Source organism: Podarcis filfolensis (assembly GCF_964270895.1).
Source record: "Podarcis filfolensis genome assembly, chromosome: 6".
In the NCBI taxonomy this organism is placed as follows: domain Eukaryota; kingdom Metazoa; phylum Chordata; class Lepidosauria; order Squamata; family Lacertidae; genus Podarcis; species Podarcis filfolensis.
In genome coordinates, this window is record NC_139609.1 from 98,986,196 (window position 1) to 99,013,819 (window position 27,624).

At 55.2% G+C, this 27,624-nt stretch overlaps 1 protein-coding gene across 2 annotated transcripts in view; it reads left to right on the forward strand.

Moving 5' to 3' along the window:
• The window catches only part of SLC12A5 (solute carrier family 12 member 5), a 104,044-nt gene that overhangs the window by 24,919 nt on the left and 51,501 nt on the right, over positions 1-27,624 (forward strand). Inside the window, exon 1 of one of the 2 annotated variants that reach the window (XM_083618434.1) lies at positions 5,548-5,976. The exons of the other annotated variant lie outside the window; for it this stretch is intronic. Coding sequence (XP_083474560.1) covers positions 5,925-5,976 — 52 coding nt within the window. The 5' untranslated portion in view covers positions 5,548-5,924. Of the gene's footprint in view, positions 1-5,547; positions 5,977-27,624 lie in introns of those variants that run through there. 2 annotated transcript variants of the gene reach the window in all.

The following is a 27,624-nucleotide window of genomic DNA, read 5'->3' on the forward strand; positions in this document are numbered from 1 at the left end:
ATGGAGGATGAATCTGTGGGTTGGTATTAGCCATCTAATCTAGCATCCTTCTCCCATGGAGGACAACCAGAACATGGGAAGCCCAAAAGGAAGACATGAGCACCATAGCGTGGTCCCTCTTGGGGTCCCCAGGAACAGGCCTTCGGAGCTATCCTGCCTCTCTTCCTGGAAGGAGAACTCAGCCATTGTGCCTACAGCAGAAGCCACAGAGAGAGATGCTCACCATGAATTTGTCTAATACCCCTTTAAAGCTCTCCAAACCATCGCTTCCTCTTGTGGGAGTGAATGTCATAGTTTGCTCTGTATGAATAGATTCCTGCATTGCAGGGGGTTGGACTAGATGACCCCGAGACCCCTTCCCACTTTTATGATTCTGTGAAGAAGGCGTTTCTGTTACTGGTCTCGAACCTTCCAACGTTCACCTTCATTGGATAATAATTTGGCATCCTCAGCGAACTTTGCCGCCTCACTAATGACATCTGTCTCCAGATAATTTAAGAGCGAGTTTCAATGCCCAGGTCCCAAGACATATCATTGGTGGGAGACTCCATTGTCTATCCCTCCCCCCAATTGGGAGAATGGTCCATTTATTTCTGCTGCTGATCTGTACATAGCAGGCGGTGAGACGGCACGAACGGGACACAGCTGCTCCAGCTGTTGTGGCCACATAGGACCAAACTCCCTGCAACTTATCCCTCCCCCTCTAGGGAAGGGGCAGCAGCCCACAGTTTTGGGAAGCTGACGAGCAGCAGAGCCCCCTCCCCTGCTATCTCGAAAGCTGCTACTGCACTCGAGAACCTCTGCGTTTGAGTCACGGCTGTGAAACCTCCTTGGATGCTTTTGTCAATTGCCTTCATCAAAATCTTTTTGAAATTCCATGTAAACAATGGACATAATGCATGGAGACAGTGGGCCTGACACTCAAACTTCTGCACATCCCACGAAGAAGCTGAATGTTGGGAGATTCAGGACAGATAACAGAACCTCTATGCAGCGCAGAGCCAAACTGCGGAAATCCCTCCCCCAGGAGGCAGCCGTGGTCACTAACTTAGGCTAAAGAGGATTAGACAAATTCACTGAGGGTGATAAGTCTACTAGACATGATGGCCCTGCTCTGCCTCCACAGCTGGAGGCAGTAAGTGCTTCCGAATGCCAGCTTCTGGAGTCGCCTTGTGTTTGAATCCTGCTTGTGGTTTCCTTTTGGGCACCTGGTTGGCCCCTGTGAGAAGAGGCTGCTGGCCTCTTCTCATGTTCTTATGTGGAGCCTCAATGTTCAGGTGCAATATACCTCTCAGTTCTAGAAACTGCCCCCCCCCCCCGCAAACTACAGGGAGGAGCCTCCACCTTGTGAGGCTCAAAGAAGCTTCTGGCTAGCAGCTCTTGGGAAAGAAGGCTGGACCAGGTGAAGCCTCCTCTGGTCTCCTTATCTCTCTGCTGTTTGACCCAGAGATCAAATCTAGCAGCTGTATTGCCCTTTTCCATTGGAGCTATAGCTGGTACCAAGAGTTATGTTTTTTTGGGGGGCAGGCTCCATAAGAAAGGGCTGCCCCCCCAGTTCTCTCCCCCTTACACACACACCGCCAGCCTGAAAGGGCCCCTCTGCTCCTCTGAATCCCTGCTTGGGGTTTTGTTTGGGGTGGCCATCTCTAGGGCTTGTGCCGTCTCAGTCATCTTGCAGTTATATCGCCCTCACACTTCCCTGTCCTTTCTCTGCCAGGCGTGCGCATACACACACACACACACTGGCAGCCCTGTGCATTGTGAGGTGCAAAATAGGTGTGATGATATCATTTATCAGAGCAGCCTGCCTTGCTGGTGGAGGAGAGGAGCGAATGTCACCGAACTCTTCATTAGGCAGGCGGCCCAGAGGGGGAGCTGGTCCTCACTGCCGCACGATGAACCACACAGTTGAGGGAAGACATGGCTTGCTGGACTCCCAGCCACAGAGCAGCCAGTCGCCTTCGCAGGTGCTCACAGGTTGTAGCTCAGCAGGACATCGGGCTGAAACATGTGTCCCAAACCATGCAGCCACAGTGGCCAATGCAGACCCCACTCTCTCCTGCAGAAAAAAGTGGTCCCATTGTGGTTGATTATGCAGCAGATGTTGTGGTGGGAAGTAGCCTAAGTGACTCTCAGGGGCCTACGGAGAGCAGGTGATCAGTCATGAAAACCAGTTGGTGGGAGGGGAGGGAAGACTTGTGTTTGAATCCTGATTGCGAGTGTCCCTTTGGGGCATCTGGTTGGCCACTGTGAGAACAGGGTGCTGGACCAGATGGGCCATTGGCCTGATCCAGCAGAGCCACCATGTGCAGAGGCAGGATATCTGACTACCAGGGACTGGGGACAGGAAGAAAAAAGGACTCTCTCTCTCTCTCTCTCTCTCTCTCTCTCTCTCTCTCTCTCTCTCTCTCTCACACACACACACACACACACACACACCTGGTTCTGAGCCACTCAGGCAGCATCTGGCTGGCAGCTGCTGGGAAATGGTGGACTGGTTAGACTTTGGTTCTGGACTTTGGGCAGCTCTTGTGGGTTAGTCTGAAAGATGGTGGCTGATGATGCAGAAACCTGTCCTGTCAGCACTCATAGTAGAGAGAAATGTGTTCACGGGAAAGGACGGGGAGCAGAGCAATGGAGGGTCAGGATCCTGGCTGGTTGCAACAGGGCAGGCCAGCTGCTGCTTCTGGAACGTTTGCCTGGGAGGAGAGCTGGTCATATTGAACTTGGAGTGGGCCAGATCCAGGCCACTTGGCCATTGTGGGCAAGGATGCCTGAATAAAATAAAATAAAAAATAGTTAACACTAGTGATAAACAATTCTAGCGCTTCCATGTTCATTGTGCTTTGACTATATTATCTTCGTAATACAACTGGTCTGTAAGGCACTAGAATTACCCTCATATTTTAGGGGTGGGGTCTGAGGCCATTGGAATGTGACTTCAAGGCACACAGATGAACATGGAACCCAGTCCCAAGGGATCCCCCCTTGCTTCCTTGTGGCTCCCCACTTCTGGCTTTCCCACCCCGTATGATGTCCTCGCCCAGCTCCCATTTGCTCCAGGCCCCCTGCTGCCCCAGGCCTGGCACCGAGGGGGTGTGGGGAGAAGCTGAGCAGCCTCCTTGGGAGCCCCGCACTCTGGGCCGGAGGAGGCCCCCAGCTGCCCACTCTGTGCCAGCAGTGACGGAGGCTCTTGAAATGGAGCCATAATCCTGGGATTAGAGGATTAGCATCTTTTCACGTGCTCCCCCCTCCCCCCCCCCGCCGCCTCCACTTTCACTGCCTGTGCCCGGGCCACCTCCAGAAATAAATAGACTGCTGGCTAGCAGCTTCCTTCCTCAGGGACAGGGAGGGAGCCACTTCTGCCTTTGGCTCTGGGTGCAAAAGGGTGTTTGGGGGCTCACAGCAGCCTTCCTCCACCCCCCTCTTGCCAAGGCCCCATCTGTGTGGCTTTGAAGGCTCCTGCAGGTCCACAGGTAAATTGCACATGGATGCCCAGGTGGGGCAGAATGGAGAGGGGGGTAGGAGTCCCCCCCCTTCACACCCTCCAGCAATCCTGAGACTCCTAGCAGTTGGACAGGAACATCTCTAACACTTCCTTTATTCCTCTGGGTTTTCAGAAACCAGCTTTCACACAGCACCTTTGCAAAAATATGCATTGCATTCTTTGCTGCCAGCTTCTGAAGGGCTCTGCCTGCAGCCTGAACTCTTGCCCAAGGGCAGGGCAGCCTGTGCAAGCCCAGCAGCGTGTGCCCCCTCACCTATTGTGAACTCCCTTCTCTTTTTGACACCCAGAGAGAAGAACCACCGGGTGTAAGGAATCAGCGGTGCTGCGGTGCCACCCTCTGCAGCTCCAAGTGGGTGCCTCTTGAGGCTGGGGTGTCCTCGGACCTCAGTGCCGGCACCTGCCCGCTTTGCCCCCTGGACGGATGCAGCAGAGCCCCCTGGAGCCAGGGAATCGGGAGCCCTGGCCGTGCCGCAGGGCGAGGGGGAGAGGAGGGGGCGGGAATGCAGAGCAGCTGGCCAAGGCCCAGGAGGAAGCAAACAATTAATTACAGCCGTCAAGGAGTAATGAGTGCCAGCGTCTGCCATGATCCGTGCTGGGATCAGGCGCCCTCCTCCCCCCCCCTCCCGCTGCCAGGACTCACCCACATGAACTCCAGCTGCCCACGGTGTGAAGCGTCTCTGGCTGGGGAGGCGACTCCCTGCCTCGGCCCCACCCCCTCTCTTTCACACACACACGAACCCCCAACTTTCCTTTCGGCATCTCCGCAAGCCTGGCCTGTAGGCTCCGCCTGGGCTCCTAAGAGTAGAAGAGCCTCGGGGATCAAGGCGGGGGCCCAGAACTACTCCAGCACCCTGGACAGCGGCAAAACCCGGCCGAGTCAAAAGACCCAGTTTGGCACACGCATTTGTGCACACGCACAGGCTGGGAGCCTCAATGGTGCCCCTCTGGAGGCTTTACTCAGGGCAAAAAAAAAAAACTGGGGCCCCCCCCGCTATGGCACTGATCCTGGGGGAGGTTTTTTTTTACGGCAACGTTTCTCACTTTACTCTGGTTTGCATGGCATTGCACTTGCCATTTGACTGCCCATTTACTCCGTTTGGGGAGGTCCTTTTGGAGCTCCCCCCAATCCCTTTTTGTCGTTGTTGTGATCCTGAACCATTTAGTGCCATGGAGGGCTGTTGGCGGCTCCTAGCTACTCTGGCTCTGCCTTGCCCTCGACAGCTGGAGACAGCAATACGTCTGAACCAAAGGAGGGGAGAGGGTTCTGGCGCTTGGATCCTGCTTGGGGGTTTCCTACAACGGGCATCTGTTGGGTCACTGTGAGAACAGGGCGCTGGGCTACAGGGGCCCCTGGCCTGGTCCAGCAGGCTTTTCTGATGGTCTTATGAATGATGTGCCGCCTTTGGGGCTCAGTCCCCATCAAGGCCCAGGCAGGAGAGAGCAGCGTGACCTGGGCGTCCTGGGCTGTGCCTGGCTGGCCGTGGGTCCCACAAGCCAACTCCCTCTGCTCTTCTTCCCAGCGGCGAGGGCTCCTTACAGTGTGACCCACCACCACGCAGGGCTTTGTGATGGGAAGGGGGGCATTCTTGACTGGCCACCATGAGGACGCTTCTGGGGCCAAGGCAAGGGCGGCTAGGAGTATCAGTTTGGTCTGCGGCGAACTATACGTTTGCACGGGCGACACTTCTTTCTACCTTCTCATCCTCTGAGGAATGATTTGGGGCACGAGGGAGGTCTGTGTGAGTGGGTGGGTGGGTGGCTTCCCTGAAGCCCCTTCCACTTCTAGGCCCTTCCCGCTTTGCACCGTGACCTGCGGTTCAAACTGCTTGCCTGCATTCCCACGAGCCAAATGTCTTGCGAATCAGGGGTTGTCGCTGCCCCATCTCTTAGGAAAGGCGGACACGTGCGCGTGGCTGAGGGGTCTGGGGCGTACAGTTGGGTAAACAGTACCTTCCTTCCCCCAAAAAACTTATCTCCGGTGCTGGGTTGCTGATGCGGGGGTGGGGGTGGGAGCGGAGGAAGAGGAGGAGGCGGCATCCGCGCAGGCGGATTGCGCGGGGGGGAGCCGCAGTGCCAGCCCCCGAGATGCCCTAATTCCTCCGCCGCCGACTCAGATCTGCGCTGCCCTCGGAGGTGGCGAGCAGTTCGGCGGACGCTCCTGGCCCCTCCTCTCCCAGCTCGCTTACACCTCGGCGCCCCCCCGCCTCAGCTCATCCACCGCCCCCCCTCCGCTCGCCCGCCTGACGGAGAAGATGCCTTTTGAATACACGATGAACTGAAAGGGGGCTGAGCGGCAGCAGCGGCGGCGGCGGCAGCGGAGAAGGGGAAGGCTCTGCTCCGCACTGCAGCGGCGCGCGAGGCAGGCGAGGGGCGCCCAGGCAAGCGAGGCTCGGACGAGGCAGCCCCGGCGGGCGCCATGCTGAACAACCTGACGGACTGCGAGGACGGCGACGGGGGCGCCAGCCAAGGTAAGGGGCCACCGGGGGGGGGCTGGCTTCTCAAGCCTGGAGGCAGCCCTCGGAGGCCTCGCCTCGGCGGGGTCCCGCTTCGGGGCAGGGCCGGCCGGCCGGCAGGATCGCGCGCCCCTTCTCGAGCGCTGCCTGCGCCGGGTAACGGCGGTTCTCCTGCTCGGCGGAGGAGCCCCGGCAGCTGCGCAGCGCCCGCTCTCTCTCTCTCTCTCGTCGGGCCCGGAGCCCCAGCCGCGCGCAGGAATGCGCCGCCGCCGCTGTCCAGGGTGCTGGAATGCGGGCGCCGTCCAGCCTGGCCGAGCGCCGCGCTCCGCCAACCCTCCGCCTGTGTGCGTGTCTGTTGGGGGGGGGGGGATGGCAACTCTCTCGGGAGACATTTTGGTGAGGTGGGAAGCAGGCAGCGGGGGGCAGCCGGAGGTCCGTGGGGGTGCAAGTCTTGTCTCTCTGCGAAGGCAGCTTCCCACCCCCACCCCAGGATGCCGCGGCCACATGCAACGCCTGGGCGCCCCGGGACAGCCTCCCCTTGGCTCGGCTGGCCCGGCCTGAGCCCCAGCGAGCGAGCTCCCACCCGGGGCCGGGCGCCAGGAGGAGACCCTCGGCAAAGTGTCCCGCCGCCTCCCCCCCCCCGTCCCGCCTGCCCGCCTCTGTCCGCGGTGCTGAAGTTTCCCTGCGGGCTGCGCGGGACTCGCTCTTGCGCAAGGGACGGGACTGTGGGGGAAGGAGAGAGAGGGGAGCAGCGCCCCCACTTCGCAGGCCTGAGCCGAGGGGGGCCCTTGGTTCTGCCTGCCAGGAGCCTGCGCCGCTGTAGACCCCGAGGATGCTGGGGCTGCGTTGTTCGCGGGTGGGGGCTGTTTATTCCCTGCCTGCCGCTTTGGTGACGGCTCCTGTACTGCAGGCTCAATGCAGCGCCAGCACAGACGCGCCACTTTGGAAGCAGAGCGTTTGGACCGAGCCCCCTTGCTGCGCACCCCTCCTCCCACGACCCCCTGTGCCCACCCTCTGGCTCTGGCACAGGCAGTGGCCTCATGCGGATCCCAGGGCGCCCCAAGTCTTCAGATGGGGTGTTTGGGGTTGTTTTTTTGTTGTTGCTCGCAAAGCAGGAAGCTGGTGAGGCTGAGAGTGAGATGAAGACGCAGCTTTCTGCCCATTGGCAGAGCCTGGGCACAGTGCGGAGTTATGGTCTGCAGGTATCTGCATGGGAGTGTGCCAGGATGGCATAAGCCAAAGCAGATACCAGCTGACTGGCGGGGTGGGGGTGGGGGGAGAGCCTCCATCCCTCTGTCCCACTTTCCTCCTTGCAATCAGGTTCTGGGCACTGCCTCCCTCTGCCCCCCTCCCACTCTGCTCCGCAACCCGCCCCCCATCCCTCAAGGAGTGGAAGGTGCTGACTGCAGTGTAGGGCTGGCTGCAGCAGGGGTTAGGGGGCAGAGACTGCTGCAGGAGCCTGGCAGCTGCTGCTGCGTGGCATGTCTGTGTGTCAGGGAGGGGGAAGGTTAAAACGCAGACGCCTCCTTGCCTGTCACTGTTCATTTGGGCTGGCCGTGGCTCCGGGCCGTTGCTGGTGTGCAGACCTCCCATTTCAAGGGCAGCTCTGAGAGGCTGGCACAGCCACCCCGAGAGGCCCTGTTTTGGCCACATCTCCGAGCCAGGCCGGCGTCGCCACTCTTGGCCAAGCGGGCACTTGCTTGGAGGAGGCTGCACAAGGGGCCTGCCCCACGTATGGGCTGGCCCCCAGCCGCTGTGCGCCAACGAAGGGCTCGCTGCAGGACCCTTTCCGTAGTGACACCCGGGGCTGATCCCAGTGCTGTGCTCCAGCGCTTGACCCAGCGCGGTCTAAATGGCAAAGCGTAATGACTTTCCCAGAAGGCGCCTGGCGGCTGTCAGCTGTCGGCAAGTTGGAAGCCCTGTGCCTGAAGCTCCCTTGTGCGAGGTGGGGGAGGAGAACCAGAGAAGTTGTGCCCACAGTTGCTGTTTGCAGTGCAGGCCAGTGGGGATCCCTGCAAGATTTGAACTCTGAACCCAGTAGCAAAAGATAGTGGATACCCAGAGCCGGCTTACGGGGTGTGGACTTGTGTGTTTGTAGGAGCGTTGCTGAAGCAGTGTGCGCTTCATGAACTGTGCCCCCCGCTTTGCAGTGGAGCTTGGGGCGCATCTCTTGGATCCCACAACACAGTTGCTTCCATTCTTCTTGCACAGGTCTGCCCCTCCCCCTGTGGGGGTCAGGGTAGTCAGGGGGTCCCAGACATGCAGGTGGCAAAAGTATCCTCGGCACTTTGAGATGCACCTACAGTGGGAAAGGGAAGAGAAGTAATGGATGAATCTAAATTATGGAGACAGCAGTAATAATCAACCTTACGAGGCTCTTGTCAGGATCACAGCAGAGAGGAAGTGAGAGAACCACGCTGGACACCCTGAAGTGCAATCACTATGTAGGCTGCTGCTATTGAGGGGCGCCTCCTTCTTGAGAATTTGGGGTGGAACTGGTGGGAAAACTCCTCTGTGAGCCTTTAGCCCATGACATCACCTCTCCCACTCCTGCAGGGAGGGATCAGTGGGAAGTGGGTCTGGGGCCACTGGGGGAGGGTGTGTTGCGCCAAACGGCTTGCTGAGCTTCAGGTGGAGGTGTGGCTTGGTGAAAGGGCTTCTCTGCAAAGGGGGCCTTGAGGCTCCCCTTCTGCTCTTGGTCAAGAGGCACCCCTTGTAGAGGACAGGGGCTGCAGGGACCCAGGCCTGCTGTAGACAGAGGGAGCAGAGAGCCTCCAAGGAGCCTTTGGCCAGCTGGTGGGGCAAGTGGACAAAGCAGAAAGGCCTCCTTGGGCAGAAGAAGCGGTGGGGTTTTTTGGGAGGGGGTGGTGGTACTGAGGCAGCACTCAGCTAAAACACTCGTGGGCGACAGATGACTGATGTGGAGCTTGCAGTCGGAGCCAGAGCTCCGCTCTTCACATCCCTCCAACATTGTGCATCTCCTCGGGGGGTTCTGAAAGGATGCGGTGAGCAGATTTTCAGAATGAACCAATGAATTAAAAGGGCCACCAGAAAGCCACAGCCAGGCAGGCCCCCCTACGCACTTTGCAAAGTAGTTCATCACCCCTCCATCTTCCTCAGTAGCTGCCTTCTTGTGCTGAGCCTCCTGTTCCTCGGGGGGGGGGCATGCAGGTCAGTTGCAGTTAAGAGCCCAGTCCATCCAGCAGGAGCCCCCAGCACCAGCCCCCCCAGTATCCACCCCATGGTCTCATGGGGAGTTCTGGGCTGAGGGCCAACACTGCTAGAGATCCGCCACTTGGGCCCATCACTCACCTCAGCTGGGTGCCTTGCTGCGCTTCCCAGGAGGTGGACTGTGCCCCCAATGGGTGGCCAGAAACTGCCTCCCCCCAACTGGCATAAGGGCAGTTTGGTCCGCAATTCCAAGCCCAGCTTGGCTGGCTCTTGGAGGTGGGAGGCAAAGCCTTTCCCCAGGGCCTAAATACTAGGAATAATGTTTCTGATGTTAAGAGCCTTCCAACTGTGGAACAGACGACCCAGGAAGATGGTGGACTCTCCTTCATTGGAGGCTTTTAAGGTGGGTGGTCATTCACCAGGGATTCTCCAGCTGTGATTCCTGCATTGCAGCGGGTTGGACTAGATGACCCCCAGGGGTCCCTTCCAATTCTAAGATGGATGCATGGTTCTGAGCAGCAGCAGCATTTTGCAAAGTGCGTGAGGGAATGAGAGATGGAGTGAAAGGCAGGATGTCCCACTCCTTGTGCAGGTGGGGAGGAGGAAGCTGCCATGGGGCCTGGCAGGGAGCTGGGGGGGCATGGGGGGGAGGTCTGCAGCACTAGCAGCAGCGTGGAATGAGGAGCCTGCTGGGGACTTTGCTGGCTGCTGGCAGGAAGCAACGAGTGTGGCTGGGTCCTCCTGCAGCCCCTCTCCCCAGAAGCCTCCCCTTTGCTTCTCTTCCGAGTCACAGAAGGGAGGAAAGGGCGACCTGAGAAGGCGGTCAGTGTGGGGAAAGTGAAAGTCCTTTGGCTGACCAGGGAGGAGGGGGCCTGGGACTTTCTGGTAGGGGGCTTTTGTGGGCCGTTCCCCCATCTGTTAGCATGAAATCTAATGGGTGAGGCCACCAGGATGCATCCAGGCTTTGTCCGATGGGACCACTCTGCCCTGGCCACTGGAAGGGCCACGTGTTCCAGCCTCCTTGCTGGGGCTTCGGCCAATAACCCTCCCCCATCTAGACTGGCTGAACCAGGAGTTGGGGAGGGTGACCAGAGCATGCTGTACATTTCATTGGTATTGAAATCCAACACTGTGAAGGGCCCCCCCTGCCCCCGGATGACAGTCCAATGAACAGGGGCAATGTGATGATTAAAAGTGGGGTTCACCTTAACTTTAGCTGCTGCTGCTGCTTGATCACCCCGGTTGTGACCTGCTGGGCTTTTGCATGTGCTGGTTTGAAGTTGCTTTGAGTTGCTCTGGGCAAAATAAAGGGACTAACAAATTCAAGAAATTATATTAAACAAGAAGAAAAACAACAACATAAGGACGCCAGAAGAACCTGATGGATCAGGCCAAAGAGGACCCCTCTAGTCCAGCCTCCTGTTCTCACAGGGGCCGACCAGGTGCCCGTGGGAACCCACAAGCAGTCCTCCCCTGTATTTCCTGCCTCCACCTGTCTAGTGTTCCCTGATCACCCTCTCCTCCTCTGCCATCTTTTCTAATCCTGTTTTATACGTGGAAAGTCTCCCGTTGGCCAAGCTGGGAGCACCTGCACCTCCCACCCCTCTCGCTTGCCCCTCCAAGGCGTTTTGCCACCTGAGGCCAAGGAGACGATGGCCTCCCTGCCAAGGACGGAGGTCAGCCAGGCTGGGAGTGGGCTCTCCCTTCCATTTTGGTGATAGGGCAGCACCGGGGGCAGCAGGCGGGCTGAATGGATGCCAGGTGGTTCTGCTCCCCAATTGCTGCTGCTGCTGCCTGCCTCTTAACTGAGGCCACCTGAGGCTGCTGCCTCACTTTGCCTAATGGTGCGGCTGGGCCTGTATGCTTCATTGAACGCACCCCTGCCAAAAAGATTTGGGAGACCATACCATTTCGGGGGGGGGGGAGCAGAAGCCTCTTGTTGCTGCCTCCCTGTGCAACTTCCTGTCTCCCTCCTCCCTCCCTGCTTTGGCTTGAGGATTATCTGATCTTCGCACTGGGGCTGTTGTTTCCCTGCCAGCGATCCAGCCGCCAGCCTTGCCAGCCACCGCAGAAAATTAAAAGGCCGGTTCATGTTGAGTGATCCCTGGGGAGGGTGGGAGGGAGGCAGGCAGCGCTGAGCATGAATCAAAGAGACGGCGCGCTTGCTTGCTTGCTGAGGAGGAGGAGGAGGGCTGGCTGTGCTGTGGCCTCACCACAGTCACCTGGGTGAAACGCTTTCCCCTCCGGAAACACTCCCACCCCTTGGGGGCCCCTCCACCTGGACCCCTTCCTTCCCCATCACACGCAGCCCTTGCTCTGAGCCACCTCTGACCCCCCATGGCAGAATGTGGGGTGCAGCCCTGTAAGGATCCCATGTGCATCTCTCCAGGGTCCCCGGCTGCACAAATCCACAGGCCCCACAACCCCAGCCTTTGGGAGAAAGGTTTGTGTTTTTAGGAGGCTGCAGCGGCTGCTCACATTCTCCAATGCCTCCCTTGCCCTCTAGACCACTGGACTGGAAGATCTCACCCCAGGCGGGGAGAGAAAGTGTCTGGCTACGCAGGAGAAGGACCCAAGGGCCCCACTTGGGGAGAAGACTGAGCCTGCTGAAGCCCAAACCTGCGTGCCACCCCCTACCCGTGCCCCTTTGCTAGGCTCCTTACTCTGCCCCCCAGCCCAGTCCTCCCAGAAAAGGGGCCTTTCTGCTCCCCTCCAATGGGTTCTTTCCCCCCCACCACCATCCCTGCAGATCACAAGCAGTGTGCGGTGCTGGGATGTTGGAGAAAGCGTCAGCCCCTCTGCGGCAAAACGCTCTCCGGACGGAGCCAGAAGCCATCCATCACTCAGGACCCCACTGCGAATGGCGCTTAACTCCTTACGGCCCGGAAATGCATTGGGGGCTCCCGGAGCCTAACCCAGAGGCCCCACATCCCAATTTATGCCCCCTTCATGCCCCAAACTCCCTTTATGGGAAGATCAATGCTCCGTGGAGAGGAGGCCAGACTTGTCTCCTCCTCCATAGCCCTGCTCCACAGCTATGCGGCGTTTATGTGTGGATAAGGGCTGGGGGAGGCCCAGTGTGCTGGAAGCCCCCACCTGGGGAGAAAGCAGGGCCCCTCCGTGGCTATGGGGGGTGGGCAAACTGTGTGGCAGGGGGAATGTGAAGGCGCCAGGGCATGTGTGGGCACGCACTGGGGGCAGAGGTGGTGAGCAGGATCCATTCAGCTGCCCAAGCAACCCCAGGGAGACCTACTCCACGGAGCCTGGGCTCCAAGCCCCTCCATGCAGCAGGTGATTCAGCCAAGGAACCGGAACAGACCAATCCCCAGAGGAGGAGAGGGCTGTCGATGGCTCCCGGCCACAGTGGCTGTGCTCTGCCTGCACACTTGGAAGCAGCGACGCTTCTGAACGCCACTGGCTGGAAACCGCAGGAGGGAGAGCTGCTCTTGCGCTTGGGTCATTTGCTTGGCTACCGTGAGACCAGGCTGCCGCACTGGAGGGGCCCCTTGGGCTCCGTCCCAAAGGCTGCTCTGATGTTCCTGTGCTCCTAGCGCAGCTTGCGCTTTTCTGGGCTCTGAATCCATTTCAGGCAGAGTTGCAGTGCTGCCTGTCTCTCCCAGAGCAGAGATGACAAGTGTGGGGGAGGGCCTTCAGAAAGACAGTTTGGGAACAGGGTGTGTGTGTGTGTGACGCTCAGGAACAGGGGGATGGAATCTGCTCCCTGGCACCCAATTTAGCAGCTCGCACGCAGCCTTGAGAATCCCATCCTCTGTTTCGAAAGGGCACCAAGTTTCTCGATTGCCAAAGTGGGGAAGGTGTTATTGTCTCCTTGAACACCCCGACCCCCAATTGAAGGAGCTGCATAACCCACACTCCACAGGATGGTGAAATAAGAGTCACCAGGAATGCAGAGCCAAAGGGAGCCAGAATACGTGCCCAACAGGGACAAGGCAAGTGCTTTTTAGAGTGCAAGGCACTGTGACAGCCAGCAATCCTCTTAAGATGTCTGCACATTTCCCTGTTATGCGTAAGATTTTTTAGAATGATCTCAGCTTCTGAAGCTTGCGTGCCTAGACCCTTCCTGGCTGCCAATGCGAGGCCTTGGGCACACTTTCCAGGCGGCCGTGTGGGCAGCCTGAGTGGTGCCTCAGCCCTTCCAGGGGCTTCTCCCTCACTAGCCGGCCTGGAGAAGGAGGAGCTGGACACTTCAGAGTAGCAGAATGGGGCAGGGGGGTCCCTGGGCAGAGACAGAGCTTGGTTTCCTTTTCCCGCGGAGGGAGAGCAGGCAGCCTTCAGCAGCAGTGGCAAGAGGAGGGGAGACCAAGTCCCAGAGGCCATAGCTGAGCCGGATCCCATTGAACTGTGGGTTTCCTTTAGGATTATGGGACTGATGTCGCCGCATGCCACTTTTAAACAGCCAGTTTCCCTCCCTGTGAAGAGGGACTGGTCATTAGGCCACTCTGGGAAGTGCAGCTCTGTGAGGCGGGCAGAGGGAGACAGGGGCCACCTCACAGCTCTCTGCACCCTTGACAAACTGCAACTCCCAGGATTCTTTGAGGGAAGCCTTGGCCTTTTTATGATGCTGCTGCTTTGAGCGCCTAGTGCAGGTGGGGCTCAGGCATCCTGCACCCCCCAATCTTCTGCCTCCGCCAGGGGGTGGCATCGACCCCTTTCCCCTCATGCTTGACTGGTGCCCTCCAAAGCAGGCTTCCCCCTCCCCACTGAGGACAGGATGGGAAGCAGCGGTTTGAACCCCCGGAAGGCAGATTTCGGGTCGATGTTCGGAAGAGCAGGCCAGCTCACGGCCGGAAGAAGCTGCCTGCAGCAATCTGTGCATTCTCCCTGCGTGGAAGTTTTCAAGGAAAGGACAGGAAGGGATCCTAGGAGCACCTTGCCTCGAAGGAATCCTACTCTAGGGCAAGCAGTTTGGGGGTTTTATTTTTCACATTTCACAGAATCCCAAATCATAGAACCACAGAGGTTGGATGGGGTCCCAAGGGTCATCTAGTCCAGCCCCTGGGGGCACCGGCTTGGGGCAGACTGGAGCAGATGCTCCCTGAGGGTCTCTTGTGTGAGCGTCTTCAGCCGTGAGTCAGACGAATGCATGCACCTTTGGATTACTCTTGTAGGACTGGGGTGGACTTCACATCACTGTGGGGGACAACAACCCACGGGGGTGAGGGCTGGGGGGGGCGACATCTGCTAAGGATGCAGTGGGGCTTTCCCACCTCCACCTTGGGCTTCTGGAGAGCCAGAGCAACACGAGGCTTAGCACTACGTTGAAGTCTTCCCAACAGGGCTACTTAACAATGGGTCGCTTGCTTCCATGCAGACAAACTCACCTGCGTTTCCAGGTGTGTGTGTGTGGGGGGGGTCTCCTCAGGGCACTGCTGGTTTTATGGCTCTGGAGCCAGGAAGGGTCCTGCCGGTGTCTGAGCCCCACTGGATGGGCTGCCCCCCCTTATTTGACTAAGAATGTAAGAACATCAGAAGTACCTGTTGGATCAGTCAATGGTCCATCCAGCCCGGCATCCTGTTCTCAGGGAGGCAAACCAGATGCCCCTTATAGGAAACCCACAAGCAGGACTTGGGCACGGGAGCAACTCTCCCCTCCTGTGGTTTCCAGCAGCTGGCATTCAGAAGCATTGCAGAGCCAACAAGGCGCCACAGAGAGCCCTCTCATCCCCCATGAATTTGTCCAATACTCTTCTAAAGCCATCCAAGGTGGTGGCTACCATTGTCTCCTGTGGGAGGGAGTTCCACAGATTAAGCGTGAGCTAGAGACTGAGCTGGGTTGGGGGAACATTGGCCTGGCATGCTGGTCGGCTGTGCTCTTAGAATCAGAGAACTGTAGAAGTGGGAGGGGTACACCAAGGGTCATCTAGTCCAACCCCCTTCAGTGCATGATTTGTTGAGGCACTTCCTTTGATCTTGCTGTGACCACATGGACACCTTCCCCTCCTTCTCCCCCCCCAACCCCCCCATCCCCAAATAGGCAGGGGCAAATGAGTTTCAGAGCTGAGTTGCCAGAAAGTGGTGAGATTCCAAGCTTTTAATTGAACGAAGCTATTCTGTTTCTCTGAGTTGGGCTATAGCACCACACCGATAAATAACCCAGCAGACACCTCCTCATCCAGGGAACATCCAAGGCCATCTGGCCTCCATCACAATGATCTCAAAAAGGCACTCAAGTCACTAGTTTGTCCCAGATTAGTGCCCTTTAAAGAAATGGAACAGATTACAGTGAAACTAGCAAAACGGGAGATGTTGGTGGTGTTGGAGTGAAGAGGAAGAGCTCCTGAAGAGCTCCTCTGACCCTAGAACTGCTGCAGCCTGTGATTTCGGGGTGTGAGGCCTCTTCTGCTGCTGCTTTTGGGGTGATTTGTTGTTTAGTCATTTAGTCGTGTCTGCCTCTTCGTGATCCCCTAGACCAGAGCACGCCAGGCCCTCCTGTCTTCCACTGCCTCCCGCAGTTTGGTCAAACTCATGCTGGTAGCTTCGAGAACACTGTTTGGGGTGATAGGCTATTGCTAGAAACATTTCCTAACACAAGAGTGCAGTGGCCAACCTAGTCATAGAATCCTAGAATTGGAGAGTTGGGAGGGTCCCTGGGGGACATCTAGACCAACCCCCAGCAATGCAGGAATCTCAGTTCAAGCATCCATGATGGATGGCCACCCAACTTCTGCTTGAAGTCCTCCAGGGAAGGAGAGCCCATGACCTTCCACGGGAGTCCCTTCCACTGTCAAACGACTCTTGCTGTCGGAAAGTCCTTGCTAGTGTTCCGTCACCATCTTCTTTTTCACAACTTCAGTCTGTTTCTTTGGGTCCTGCCCTCCGGAGCGGCACAAAACAGGCTTCCTCCGTCTTCCACGTGGCTTCTCTTTAGATAGGTGAAGATGGCTCTCCTGTCTCCTCTTATTCTCACAGTGGCCAACCAGGCGCCCCAGTGGAAACCCGCAAGCAGAGCCCGGGCACAGGCAACTGGTGTTCAGAAGCATTGCTGACAGTGGAGGCAGAGCAGAGCCATTGACAGACTTCTGTGATAGATTTATTGTGATAGATTTATCTTTAGGCGCCGGGGGAAAGCGTTCCTCTTCAACCAGACCTTTAGCTGATTGACATCTCAGGCCCTTTTAAATGTGTCGTGGGAAGGGGGGTCGTGGGTTTGTTTTCGTTCCTATTTTTATTATGTATTTTGTGTTTTTATTGTAATTTTATGTTGTGGCCTGCCCTGAGATCTATGGGTATAGGGTGGTATACCTATTTATTTCGATTTTTTTAATGATTCTATTAACGTTGCTCCTGAAATAGTGAATGCAAAATGCTTTAAACACTGCAAAGCCCATTGCAAACCCCAGACCTCACAGTTCCTATCCAGAGCTTCGTTTGTGCCTGGAGTCACCTGTTTTTGGTGCCAAGCAACTCTGAGCATGTGCAGAGAGCAAATGAAATCCTCCCCGCTTTTAGGATCGTGGTCCAGCCTTCCCAGCGCAGACAGTCCGGCTTTAGCTTCTGGGCTGCTGTGACACGAGGGGGGGGGGCTTGTCTGCCTGCCTGTCCCTGAGTGTCCTTCCTCCCGCTGGCTTAAGGGAGGTCAGCGGCCACCTGCTCTTTGCTCCCCAGGACTGAGTGACCACAGACCAACTGTGAGCAGCTGAGGCAGAGCAGTGATGCACAGCCAACACGGCCGCCTCTCCGATTGCAGTGCTGTGATTCAGATTGAGCCAAGAGATTTGCCTGGTTGGGGGGGGGGAGGAGCTGCTCCTCCTCCCTCTGGCCTTTGGGCACCCGGACGCGGGAGGAGGGAGGGTGAAGGGGTCCCCAGCCCCCTCTTCCTGCCCCTCGCCCCTAGGAGGGAGGCAGCGGTGCGTCCCAGGGGCCTGGCCAGCTTTATTGTTACATAAGAGCCTTGGGAGCCCAGGCTCCTCTTCTGGGTTGCCATGGAAACCGACCTAGTGATGGGGATGGCTGTGGCCTGCGTGGTCGTGCGGAGATGCGAGGGACGGGCTGGGTGGGGGTCTGCAAAAGCCTCCCCCCACCACGCAGCCCCTGCATCCGGCCTCCCCAAGCATTCTTCCTCGCTGGAGAAGGGGCTCTTATCTGACCCTCCCACCCTGAGTCAGGCGCCCCCATTCCTTTCAGCAGGAAAAAGGCAGCAAGTTCATGGGGGGGTGTCATCCAGAGAAGGGAAGGGACCCACAGCACAGCTGCCCGCAGAAGAAGGCAAATCCATTTACGAGGCTGAGCGCTTTAATCAGTTTATCAGTATGATTGGCCAACTAATGCTCTAATTGCAGATTAAATGTGCCCCTGATTAATCAGTGGGGGTGAATAAGCCAAACGCTCAGGGATTTAGGTGTCTTAAAGGGGCCCTCCCCACCCCGCAGGCTGAGGAGATGTCAGGGCAGGGCCAGCCCCCTCCCCTCGTGCCACGAAAGACGGAGCAGGCACTTTTAGGGTCACGCTCCTCCCTGGCCTGCATCTCAATCCAGCAGACCTTTCGGAAATGTAAGTTAAGAGGAGCTTCCTTCAGAAGCCTCAGATGGCAGCTTCGCTGGGGGTTTGCAATATGTGCATTTTTGGGGATTTAAACCAATTCATGTGCACCAAAACAGTTGATTTGGTTTTTTTAAAAAATGTAGTTAGTGTGAGCAGAAGAGGGAGACCAAGATGATGAAGGGGCTGGAAACCAAGCCTTGTGAGGAACAGTTGAAGGAGGTGGGGAAGTGTCGCCTGGAGAGGAGATAGGAGAGCCTTCTTCCAATATCTGAAGGGCTGCCCCATGGAGGAGGGAGCAGGCTGCATTCCTGCACTGCTGGGGGTTGGACTAGAGAACCCCTGGGGGTCTCTTCCAACTCCACAATTCTGTGATTCTGTTCTGTGATTCTAAGGAGCACTTAAGCAAGCTGTGCACTCCGTTTCCAGAAGAGGAGCTGGCAAGTTAACAGGACCAGAGATTGCATACCCTCCAACATTTCTCCGATGAAAAGAGGGAGGTCCTAAGGAAAAGCCTGTTGTCTTTGTCCATGGAGTTTTCTGGGCAGGGATACTGGAGGGGCTTGCTGGTTCCTGCTCCAGGTAGATCACGTTTGATCAAAACTCTCCACTATGACCTGTCCGTCTTGGGTGGCCCTGCATGGCATAGCTCCTAGCTTCTCTGAGTTATTCAAGCCCCTTCGCCACGACAATGCAGTTTTTCCATGAAGTGCTCACTGGAAGGACAGATCCTGAAGCTGAGGCTCCAAGACTTTGGCCACCTCATGAGAAGAGAAGACTCCCTGGAAAAGACCCTGATGTTGGGAAAGATGGAGGGCACAAGGAGAAGGGGACGACAGAGGACGAGATGGTGGGACAGTGTTCTCGAAGCTACCAACATGAGTTTGACCAAACTGCAGGAGGCAGTGGAAGACAGGAGGGCCTGGTGTGCTCTGGTCCAGGGGTCACGAAGAGTCAGACACGACTCAACAACAAGGAAAAGCAGGACATTCTGGGATCAAATCAGAAACTGGGACTGTTGCTGGAACATCGGGACACTGGGAGGGTCTGGAGATTGTGCCTGCTTCAGCTGACCAAACTGAACGTTATAAAGCTTGTCAATTCCCTTCTTAAAATGGGCTGCCCAGAACTGGACACAGGACTGCAGCTGGGGTCTGACCAGGGCAGAAGAGAGCTGTGCTTGTGCACATAATTGTGCCATCTCAGCTCTGAGGCTGCCTTTGGAGGCTGGTGCCCAAAGGTTCTCCCTTCCACCTTCCAGGCCTGCCCTTTCTCTGCATGTTGCAGGCTGCCTGGCAGTGCCCTGACTGCCGCTTCTCTCTGCCCAGGCTCTCTGCTGGTTGAGGGATGGCTCTGGCATCCCTGGGGCACTGGCAGCCTCATTCCTCAGTACTGCTGCCATGCGCGCCCATCTCAGACCCTTCCTTCTCTCTCCTGGGCCTGGCTGGCTCCTGCTGCTTGCAAAGTTCAGCCGCCACTGGGCTTTCGTCTGCCTCACGGCTCCTGGGAGACGTTGTCCCGCACAGGCCCTGCTCCGTGGGCTCCTCCGAGTGAGCAAGCAGTGCATTTGGCTCTCCCGGGTGCTGTGAAGCCCAGCTGCCCTGACTGCAAGCTCAACGTGGGCTCCCTTCTGCTCCCTGGGGACACAGAGGCAGGAGGGATGGCTTGGTCCCTGGGGGGTTTAAGGGGAATTAGAGGAAGCTTCTCTGCCCTGGGAGGGCCAGCAGCACCAGAGGATAATGATCTCAGAAGCTGATAAAAATCATGGATGGCATGGAGAAAGTGGACAGAGAAATGTTGTGGACGTCCGAAGAAGCTGAGAGCTGGAAGATTCAAGGCGGATAAAGCCCGGCCCTTTTTCACACAGCACGGAGTTAAACTGTGGAACTCCCTCCCACATGAGGCAGGGACGGCCACCAACTTGGATGGCTTTGAAAGAGGATGGCTATTGGATTCTAATGGATTACTGAATATTGTTTTATTTGATAGGAGTTGTTTGTTTTAAAGCTATTCTGACTTTCTTTATTGAATCAGATTGTTACTATTAATGTTTGATTTTTTATTATCTTTTTATTTTTATTTTAATAAAAGAGCCAGTGTGGTGTAGTGGTTAAGAGCGGTAGTCTTGTAATCTGGTGAACCGGGTTCGTGTCTCCGCTCCTCCACCTGCAGCTGCTGGGTGACCTTAGGCCAGTCACACTTCTCTGAAGTCTCTCAGCCCCACTCACCTCACAGAGTCTTTGTTGTGGGGGAGGAAGGGAAAGGAGAATGTTAGCCACTTTGAGACTCCTGAAGGGGAGTGAAAGGCGGGATATCAAATCCAAACTCTTCTTCTTCTTCTTATGTGTGTTGGATGGTGCCCAGAATGGCTAGGGCAACCCAGCCAGATCGGTGGAGTATTATTATTAATATTATTATTATTATTATTATTAATTCTTATTACTCATGGAGGAGGAGAGGGCTATGGATGGCTACGATGGCTCTGCTCTGCCTCCATAGTCAGAGGCAGCAATAATAATAATAATAATAATAATAATAATAATAATAATAAATTTTATTTATACCCCACCCTCCCCGGCCAAAGCCAGGCTCAGGGTGGCTAACATCAGTAAAATTACCTTGAAAAACATAATAGGTGGAGAAAAAACCCCAATTTAAAATACAGGTTAAAATGCAATTTTAAAAAGCAGCCTCATTTTAAAAGTAGCCCATAAATCAAAATCAAGACCATAAGGGGAGGGAAACATAAGGGGCAGACTGAATCAAAACCAAAAGCCAGGCGGAACAGCTCTGTCTTGCAGGCCCTGCGGAAAGATGTCAAGTCCCGCAGGGCCCTAGTCTCTTGGGACAGAGCGTTCCACCAAGTCGGGGGCCAGTACTGAAAAGGCCCTGGCCCTAGTTGAGACCAGTCTAACCACCTTGCGACCCGGGACCCCCAAAGTGTTGTCATTTGTGGACCTTAAGGTCCTCTGCGGGGCAGACCAGGAGAGGTGGTCCCGTAGGGATGCTTCCGGATCCCAGTTGCTGGGAACCCCAGGAGGGAGAGGGGCTCTCCCACAAGGGGCATCTGGTTGGCCCCTGTGAGGGCAGGATGCTGTTCTTGATGTGCTCTTGGTTCCCCAACCCTCTCGCCCACCAGCTCCCTGCCCTCAGTCCCCCTCCCCACAACCTTTGGGAGACAGTCAGGGCCTGGTCCTCTGCTCCCTTGGGAGTCCCCTGCCATTGGCCACAGGCAGACCCCCCACTGCTGCCCCACTGCAAATGATTGCCTAAGCTCCAGCTCTTCTGGTTGTGCAGCGAAGACAAGCCTGGTGATGGCAGAGGCCCTGGAGTGACGCGTCCCGCTGGACTGCCCCCCAGGGGAGTCTCCCTCCCCCTGCCACTTGCTTCTTGGGGTTGCGGGGAGAGGGTCCCAGGAGCCTCCCTCCCTGCATCTGCCACAAGCGACCAGGAGAGGGGGGGGAGGTTGGAACTGGTTGCCCTTGGCTCCGCAATCTGCTTTTCAGATGTTTGCCCATTAACATCTGGCTGGCTGGTTCCTCAACTCTCTCTCTCTCTCTCTCTCTGGCTGGGTTTCTCTGCGCAGCTCTGGTTATATATTGTGCTATTCCGATCCCCCTGGGGGGCCCAGGGTGCTTGCATGTTCAGGCGGGCACGGGGGGGGGGGGGAGAGCGAACATGACAGGGCTCAGAGCTCTGCGCAAAGCATCGTGCGGACAAGGATCCTGCTGGCTGGCTTGTTATCTACACTTGGGCCTCCCCCCTCGCCCCCCCGGGGCTCTGGATGTTGCATTTTTAGACTGGTGCGGGTGGGTTTGCGTGTGCTCATGCGTGGCGAGCAGAGGAGAACTTCCGCATCAAAATTTCATAAGCGAGGTGCATTTTCCACTCTGCGAGAGATGCTTGTCGTGTTCCCCGGGACTTGGGCAGGGGCAAAAGGCTCCCTAAACTAAGTGCATTTGGCAAGCAGAGGGCTAGGAGCACGGTTAATTCAGAGGCAAAGTCGTCATGTGATGAAACTTGCTGGCAGCACAAGCCTATGCATATTCACTCAGAAGTAAAACACAGGGGGGAAAAGCACTTTTAATGCACGCATAGTTAATCGCTGGAACTCACTGCCCCAGGAGGCAGCGATGGCTGCCAGCCTGGATGGCTTTAAAAGAAGATTGGACAAATTCAGGGAGGGGGAGAGGGCTAGCAATGGCTTCTAACCTGGTATGCCCCGCGGAGGACCTTAAGGTCCATAAATAGCAACACTTTAGAGGTCCCTGGCCCTAAGGAAGTCAGATTAGCCTCAACCAGAGCCAGGGCCTTTTCAGCGCTGGCCCCGGCCTGGTGGAACGCTCTGTCTCATGAGACCAGGGCCCTGCAGGATCTGATTTCTTTCTGCAGGGCCTGTAAGAAAGAGTTGTTTCGCCTGGCCTTTGGCTTGGAATCAACTTGATCCCCTTCCCCTCCCCCTCTTTCCTTTCTACTTCTGTGATGGAACTCCTGCTTGGGGACTTCCCTGGCTTTTTTCTGGCCCACGTAGGAATAGTCTGGATAGTTGGCCTTGGTGAAGTCTTGACGTTTTCATCCCCAAAAAAGTTTTTGATTTGAGTTCCTACTGAATTGAGGCTGCATCTTAATGTTGTATTTTAATCTTGTTTTTAAGTTGTATTTTAATCAATTGTTTTTATATCTGGTGTTAGCCGCCCTGAGCCCGGTCTTGGCTGGGGAGGGCAGGGTATAATAAAATTTATTGTTCTTGTTGTCATTATTATTATTCCCAGGTTGGCTCTGCTTTGCCTCCATAGTCAGAGGCAGCGATGCTTCTGGATCCCAGTTGCTCTTGTGCCCGGATCCTGCTGGCAGGTTTACTGCAGGCATCTTGGTGAGCACTGTGAGAAGAGGAGATGCTGAACCGGGTGGGCTACTGGCCTGATCCAGCAGGCTCTGGTTCTGATGGGTCAGTGCCCCTGAGTGCAGAGTGTAACCCTCCTAGCTCAGTGTTTAGAGGACCCCAACCTTGGCTAAGGATGGCCTGGCTTTCCTTCTCTGCCTTCTTGACTAGTCATCTAATTATATTTGTGTACATTCACCAGCTGCAAAACCTTGAAAAATAAAGCATTTTGAAGAAAGGGGACATGTTCTTTTCAGTGTGAGATGACTTATGATTTAATAAATAGAACCTATCCTTTGTTGATATAGGGACGCGGGTGGCGCTGTGGGTTAAATCACAGAGCCTAGGACTTGCCGATCAGAAGGTCGGCGGTTCGAATCCCTACGACGGGGTGAGCTCCCGTTGCTCGGTCCCTGCTCCTGCCTACCTAGCAGTTCGAAAGCACGTCAAAGTGCAAGTAGATGAATAGGTACCGCTTCAGCGGGAAGGTAAACGGCATTTCCGTGCGCTGCTCTGGTTCGCCAGAAGCGGCTTAGTCATGCTGGCCACATGACCCGGAAGCTGTACACCGGCTCCCTTGGCCAATAAAGCGAGATGAGCGCCGCAACCCCAGAGTCAACTGCGACTGGACCTAATGGTCAGGGGTCCCTTTACCTTTACCCCTTGTTGATGGGAAAAAAGGTAATTCTAATAGTTTCTTTTCCTTCATATCTTGGAATGCGAAATATTTGGCGACTGCCGGTCAGAGAAGTGAACCAAGTAGTTTTAAGAAATAATCTAGCTCCAGGTCCATCCATGCACATCAAGGCCGGATTAGGACATGCTCTGTCAAGTTTCAGAGCACGCCTGCCCTGTGTTACCATAAGACAGGTGTGTGTTATTCTAAGACGTGCATTATTCCTTCTTGCATTGCAGGGGCTTAGACTAGATGACGCTTTGGGTCCCTTCAGACTCTGCAGTTCTATAATTCTGTAACACTAAGGACAAGGGAAACATAAATAATACAGTATCCTGTTTGGATATGCACTTGTACAAAAATCTTGCATATATCTTGCAATACTTCTATTAACTTTTTCACCAATTATGTAAAATCTAGTTTAAAGAATTGTGCTAACCTGAGTCCCTAAACTGTAGCTGAGGCCATGCATAAATCTGGCTCTTGTGTCCATGAACAGAGGCTGATCTCTGAGCCAACCCCAGTTTCCTCTGCTTCTTACTAGTCAGAGGAAAGTCGTTTTCCTCTTCTAATATTGGCCTCTGGCTATATCCGGGCAGAGTATTCGGTGTTTTAATGTTATATATCTTTGGTCCAAAGGGACCGTGGATGCTGACTCCATTTCCGTCTCTCTTCCAATACCCTTAACTGCCGCCCCCCCTCATTCCAGAGCTCTCCCACATAATGGAACTGCAGAAATGACTTTGAGGGGGAGTCGCTTGGGCCTCTGCTGAACTGACGCTGCAGGTGGATCAGGCTTGTGGGAGATCCCCAGGGGACCATCCAGTTACAGGGGGTGGGATCGGTTTCAGTTGTTGCAGCTTGAGGATGCGGGCAGGAGATGGCTGGTGAAATCTAGAATCACAGTCCAACCCCCTACAATGCAGGAATAACAACTAGAGAGAGCTGGCCAGAGGCAGACCTCGAGGGGGGTGGAACTGGGCCCCCACCAGGCAAGGAACTCCCACCTAGCATGAGGGATCGATCTTAAACTTCTTCCAGTCTTCTTCCACCCTCTCTTCTCTCTGGTCTCAGAGTCTCCTGGTCACTTCGGCAAGTTCCATATAGTCCATCATCTTCATCTGCCATTCTTCGATAAATGGTAAATCTTGTTTCTTCCAATTCTTCACTAGCAATATTCTCGCAGCTGTTGTGGCATACAGAAAAAAAGTAACATCCTTTTGGGGGATTTCACCCCCCACTATACCAAGTAAAAAGGCTTCTGGTTTCTTAATAAATGTGTTTTTCAACACTTTTTTCAGTTCATTATAAATCCTTTCCCAGAAGTCTTTTACCTTGGGGCATGTCCACCACATGTGGTAAAAGGTTCCTTCGTTTTCCTTACATTTCCAGCATTTATTATCATGAGTATGATACATTTTTGCTAACTTCACTGGTGTTAAGTACCACCCGTACTTTACAGACAGCTTTTTAACACAGAGTTGGTCTGCCAATGGGCCTGATCCCTGACGCCAGCTCCCCAGAGGGCACTTCCTTGGGGATCCTGCCCTCTTCCGCTCTGTGGACAATGACCAAGCCAGTGTAGACAGGACAGGAGTGTGAACAGGCTGGGAAGGTGGGCTTGCGAGAGCTCCCCTGGCTTGGAGATTCTGCCTGCCTGCCCTCGTCTGTGCCAGCTCACCGTCCGAGCGAGGAGTGAGCGGGCACTGGCCAGGCGCCCTTCAGTGAGGGGGTTGGGGGTGCGGCAGTGGGGCAGGTTGGGCTCCGGGGCCCAGAGACCCCCAGAGGCAGGTAGGGCAGGATGGGGATCCCTGTTTGGGGGTTCCTGGTTCGGGCCACCTTAAAATCGTGCACCCGGGGCCATGGGCCTCTGCCCCCCATGCTATAACAACAACAACATTATTTATTCCCCAGCCACTCTGGGCAGTTTACAGCACATAAAAATTGTAAAACATTAGACATTAAAAAAATTTTCCTAAACGGGGTTGCCTTCAGATGTCTTCTAAAAGTGAGATAGCCCTTTCTTCCTCCATGAATTTGTCTAATCCTCACTGCCTCCCGTGGGAGGGAGACCCATAGTAAGTGTGCGCAGGATCACAGCTTGTGTCTGGATATTCTTGAATCTAAATTTAACACGCACCGTGGTAGCGCTTAGCAACTATATCCATTCTTCTTTTCTTTTTTTATCTCAAATGCCCCAAATTCCAATTAGTTGGATTTTGAGAAATTGCGGTTGAAGGAGTGGTTCTTTTAAGTAGAACTGAGCAGCCAACGTTTCTTTTTCTTAATGATTTGCCTCTGCTGTGTCCGGATTGCTTGAATGGGAGGCTCAATTTCAGCCCCTCCCTCCAGAAACCCTGAAATGAAATGAAATGAGGTCATGTTTTCCCTGAGCATGAAAGGCCAAAGCAGATTACAAGGAATAAGATGATGCTGGAAATGAATGTTAATGAAGTGTTAAAAAAAGAAGAAGAAAAGGGTGCTGCAATGGACAGCAGCTTATCTAGGAAACAGATCTTCGTTCAGGGGGAAAGGAGCAGCTCACTGAGTGGTGGGGGAAAAGGCTAATACAGGGGTCAGCAAACTTTTTCAGCAGGGGGCCGGTCCACTCTCCCTCAGACCTTGTGGAGGGCCGGACTATATTTTGAAAAAAATAAATGACCAAATTTCTATGCCCCATAAATAACCCGGAGATGCATTTTAAATAAAAGGACACATTCTACTCATGTAAAAACACGCTGATTCCCAGACCTTCCGCGGGCCGGATTGAGAAGGTGATTGGGCCGGATCCGGCCCCTGGGCCTTAGTTTGCCTACCCACGGGCTAAAAGGATGAGCATTTTCAGAAAGGGACTGCAAATACCCTTTGTCAACCTGGCATTAAGGCATCTCTGGTGTGGCTGCAGTTAGAAGCCTCTGGTCAGCCCTGCTTGCCTCATGGGCACCAAGAATGGAACCCTGAGCTGGGAAAGGGAAGGCAGCAGGATCAGGACCTGGAGGAGGAAGAGGAAAGGACCGGCTGGGGGCAGGGATGGGGGAGAGACTCCCATGGCCAGGCAGGGACAGGAGGACTCAGGCATGTCCTCTACGCTCTGGTTAGATCACACAGGGCTGCCTCTGAAGACAGTTCGGAAACTTCAGCTGGTGCAGAATTCAGTGTCCAGGTTGCTCACTGGGGAAAGAGGGTTTGAGCATTTTGCATGGATCCTGGCCCAACTGGCTGCCAACTTGTTTCTGGGCCCAGTTCATAGAATCATAGAATTGCAGAGTTGGAAGGGACCCCGAGGGTCATCTAGTCCAGCCCTCTGCAATGCAGGAATCTCAACTCAAGCATCCATAATGGCTCTTGCTATTAGAAAGTTCTTCCTGATGTTCAGTTGGAATCTCCTTTCTTGTAACTTCAAGCCATTGGTTTGAGTCCTACCTTCCAGAGGAGAAGAAAACAAGCTTGCTCCATCCTCCATGTGACAGCCCTTAAGATATTTGAAGAAGGCTGATCATGTCTCCTCTCAGTCTCCTCTTTTCCAGGCTAAACATCCCCAGCTCCTTCAAGCGCTCCTCATCAGGCTTAGTTTCCACACCCTCCTCTGCACACCTTCCAGCTTCTCAACATCCTTCTTAAATGGTGCTGCCCAGAACTGGACACAGAACTCCAAGTGTGGTCTGTCCAAGGCAGAACAGAGCGGGACTATGTCTTCCCTTGATCTGGACACTAGACTTCTGTTGATGCAGCCTAGAATAGCATTAGGTTTTTTTGCTGATGCATCACATGGTGGACTAATGTTCAGCTTGTAGTATTTCAGCAGAGACAAGGTGGCCCACCTGTCGCAGGTGCTACGCTTCTATCCTGCACTGGGCTGGGCTGAGGTTTGATTAGATGATCTGAAGCTGGACTCTGCAGGTCTTTGGTCTCATCCAGAAGACAGGCTGTTCTTGCGTCAGATTCAGTTGCCCAGAGATGCTCGTGGCCAAGGCAATGAAGGAAGCCAAATTGACGGGTGGGGGAAGGGCAGGACTGTGAATGCCCCCCCCCCCTTTAAGCAGCAGTCCTCACCAGAAAGTTTACTCCTTTGCTGAGAGGGCAGCAGGAGAGGGGCTGGATGGCTGCTGTGAAGAATTGCACAGGCAGTTTCTGGCTGTTGCCCTGGGAAGAGTCTTGAGCCCCAGGACAAGAGAACAATTAGCTGCCATTCCCAGGAGGGCGGGACTGTCAGAGCTATTTATCAGGCCAGCCCTGGAGCTCCCTGGCCAGGCCAGTGTCCTTGCAAGGAGAAACAGAGAACCAGGCAGTCCCCTCCCTCGGGCAGCAGAGGCACAGAACGATGAAAGGACAAGTGACCCCATTTAATGGCAAGATCATGCCCTGGCCTTGTGGCAAATGACTCGGGCAGCTCAATGCCTGTTGGAGGGGGAACATTTCTTCCAATCAGGAGGGA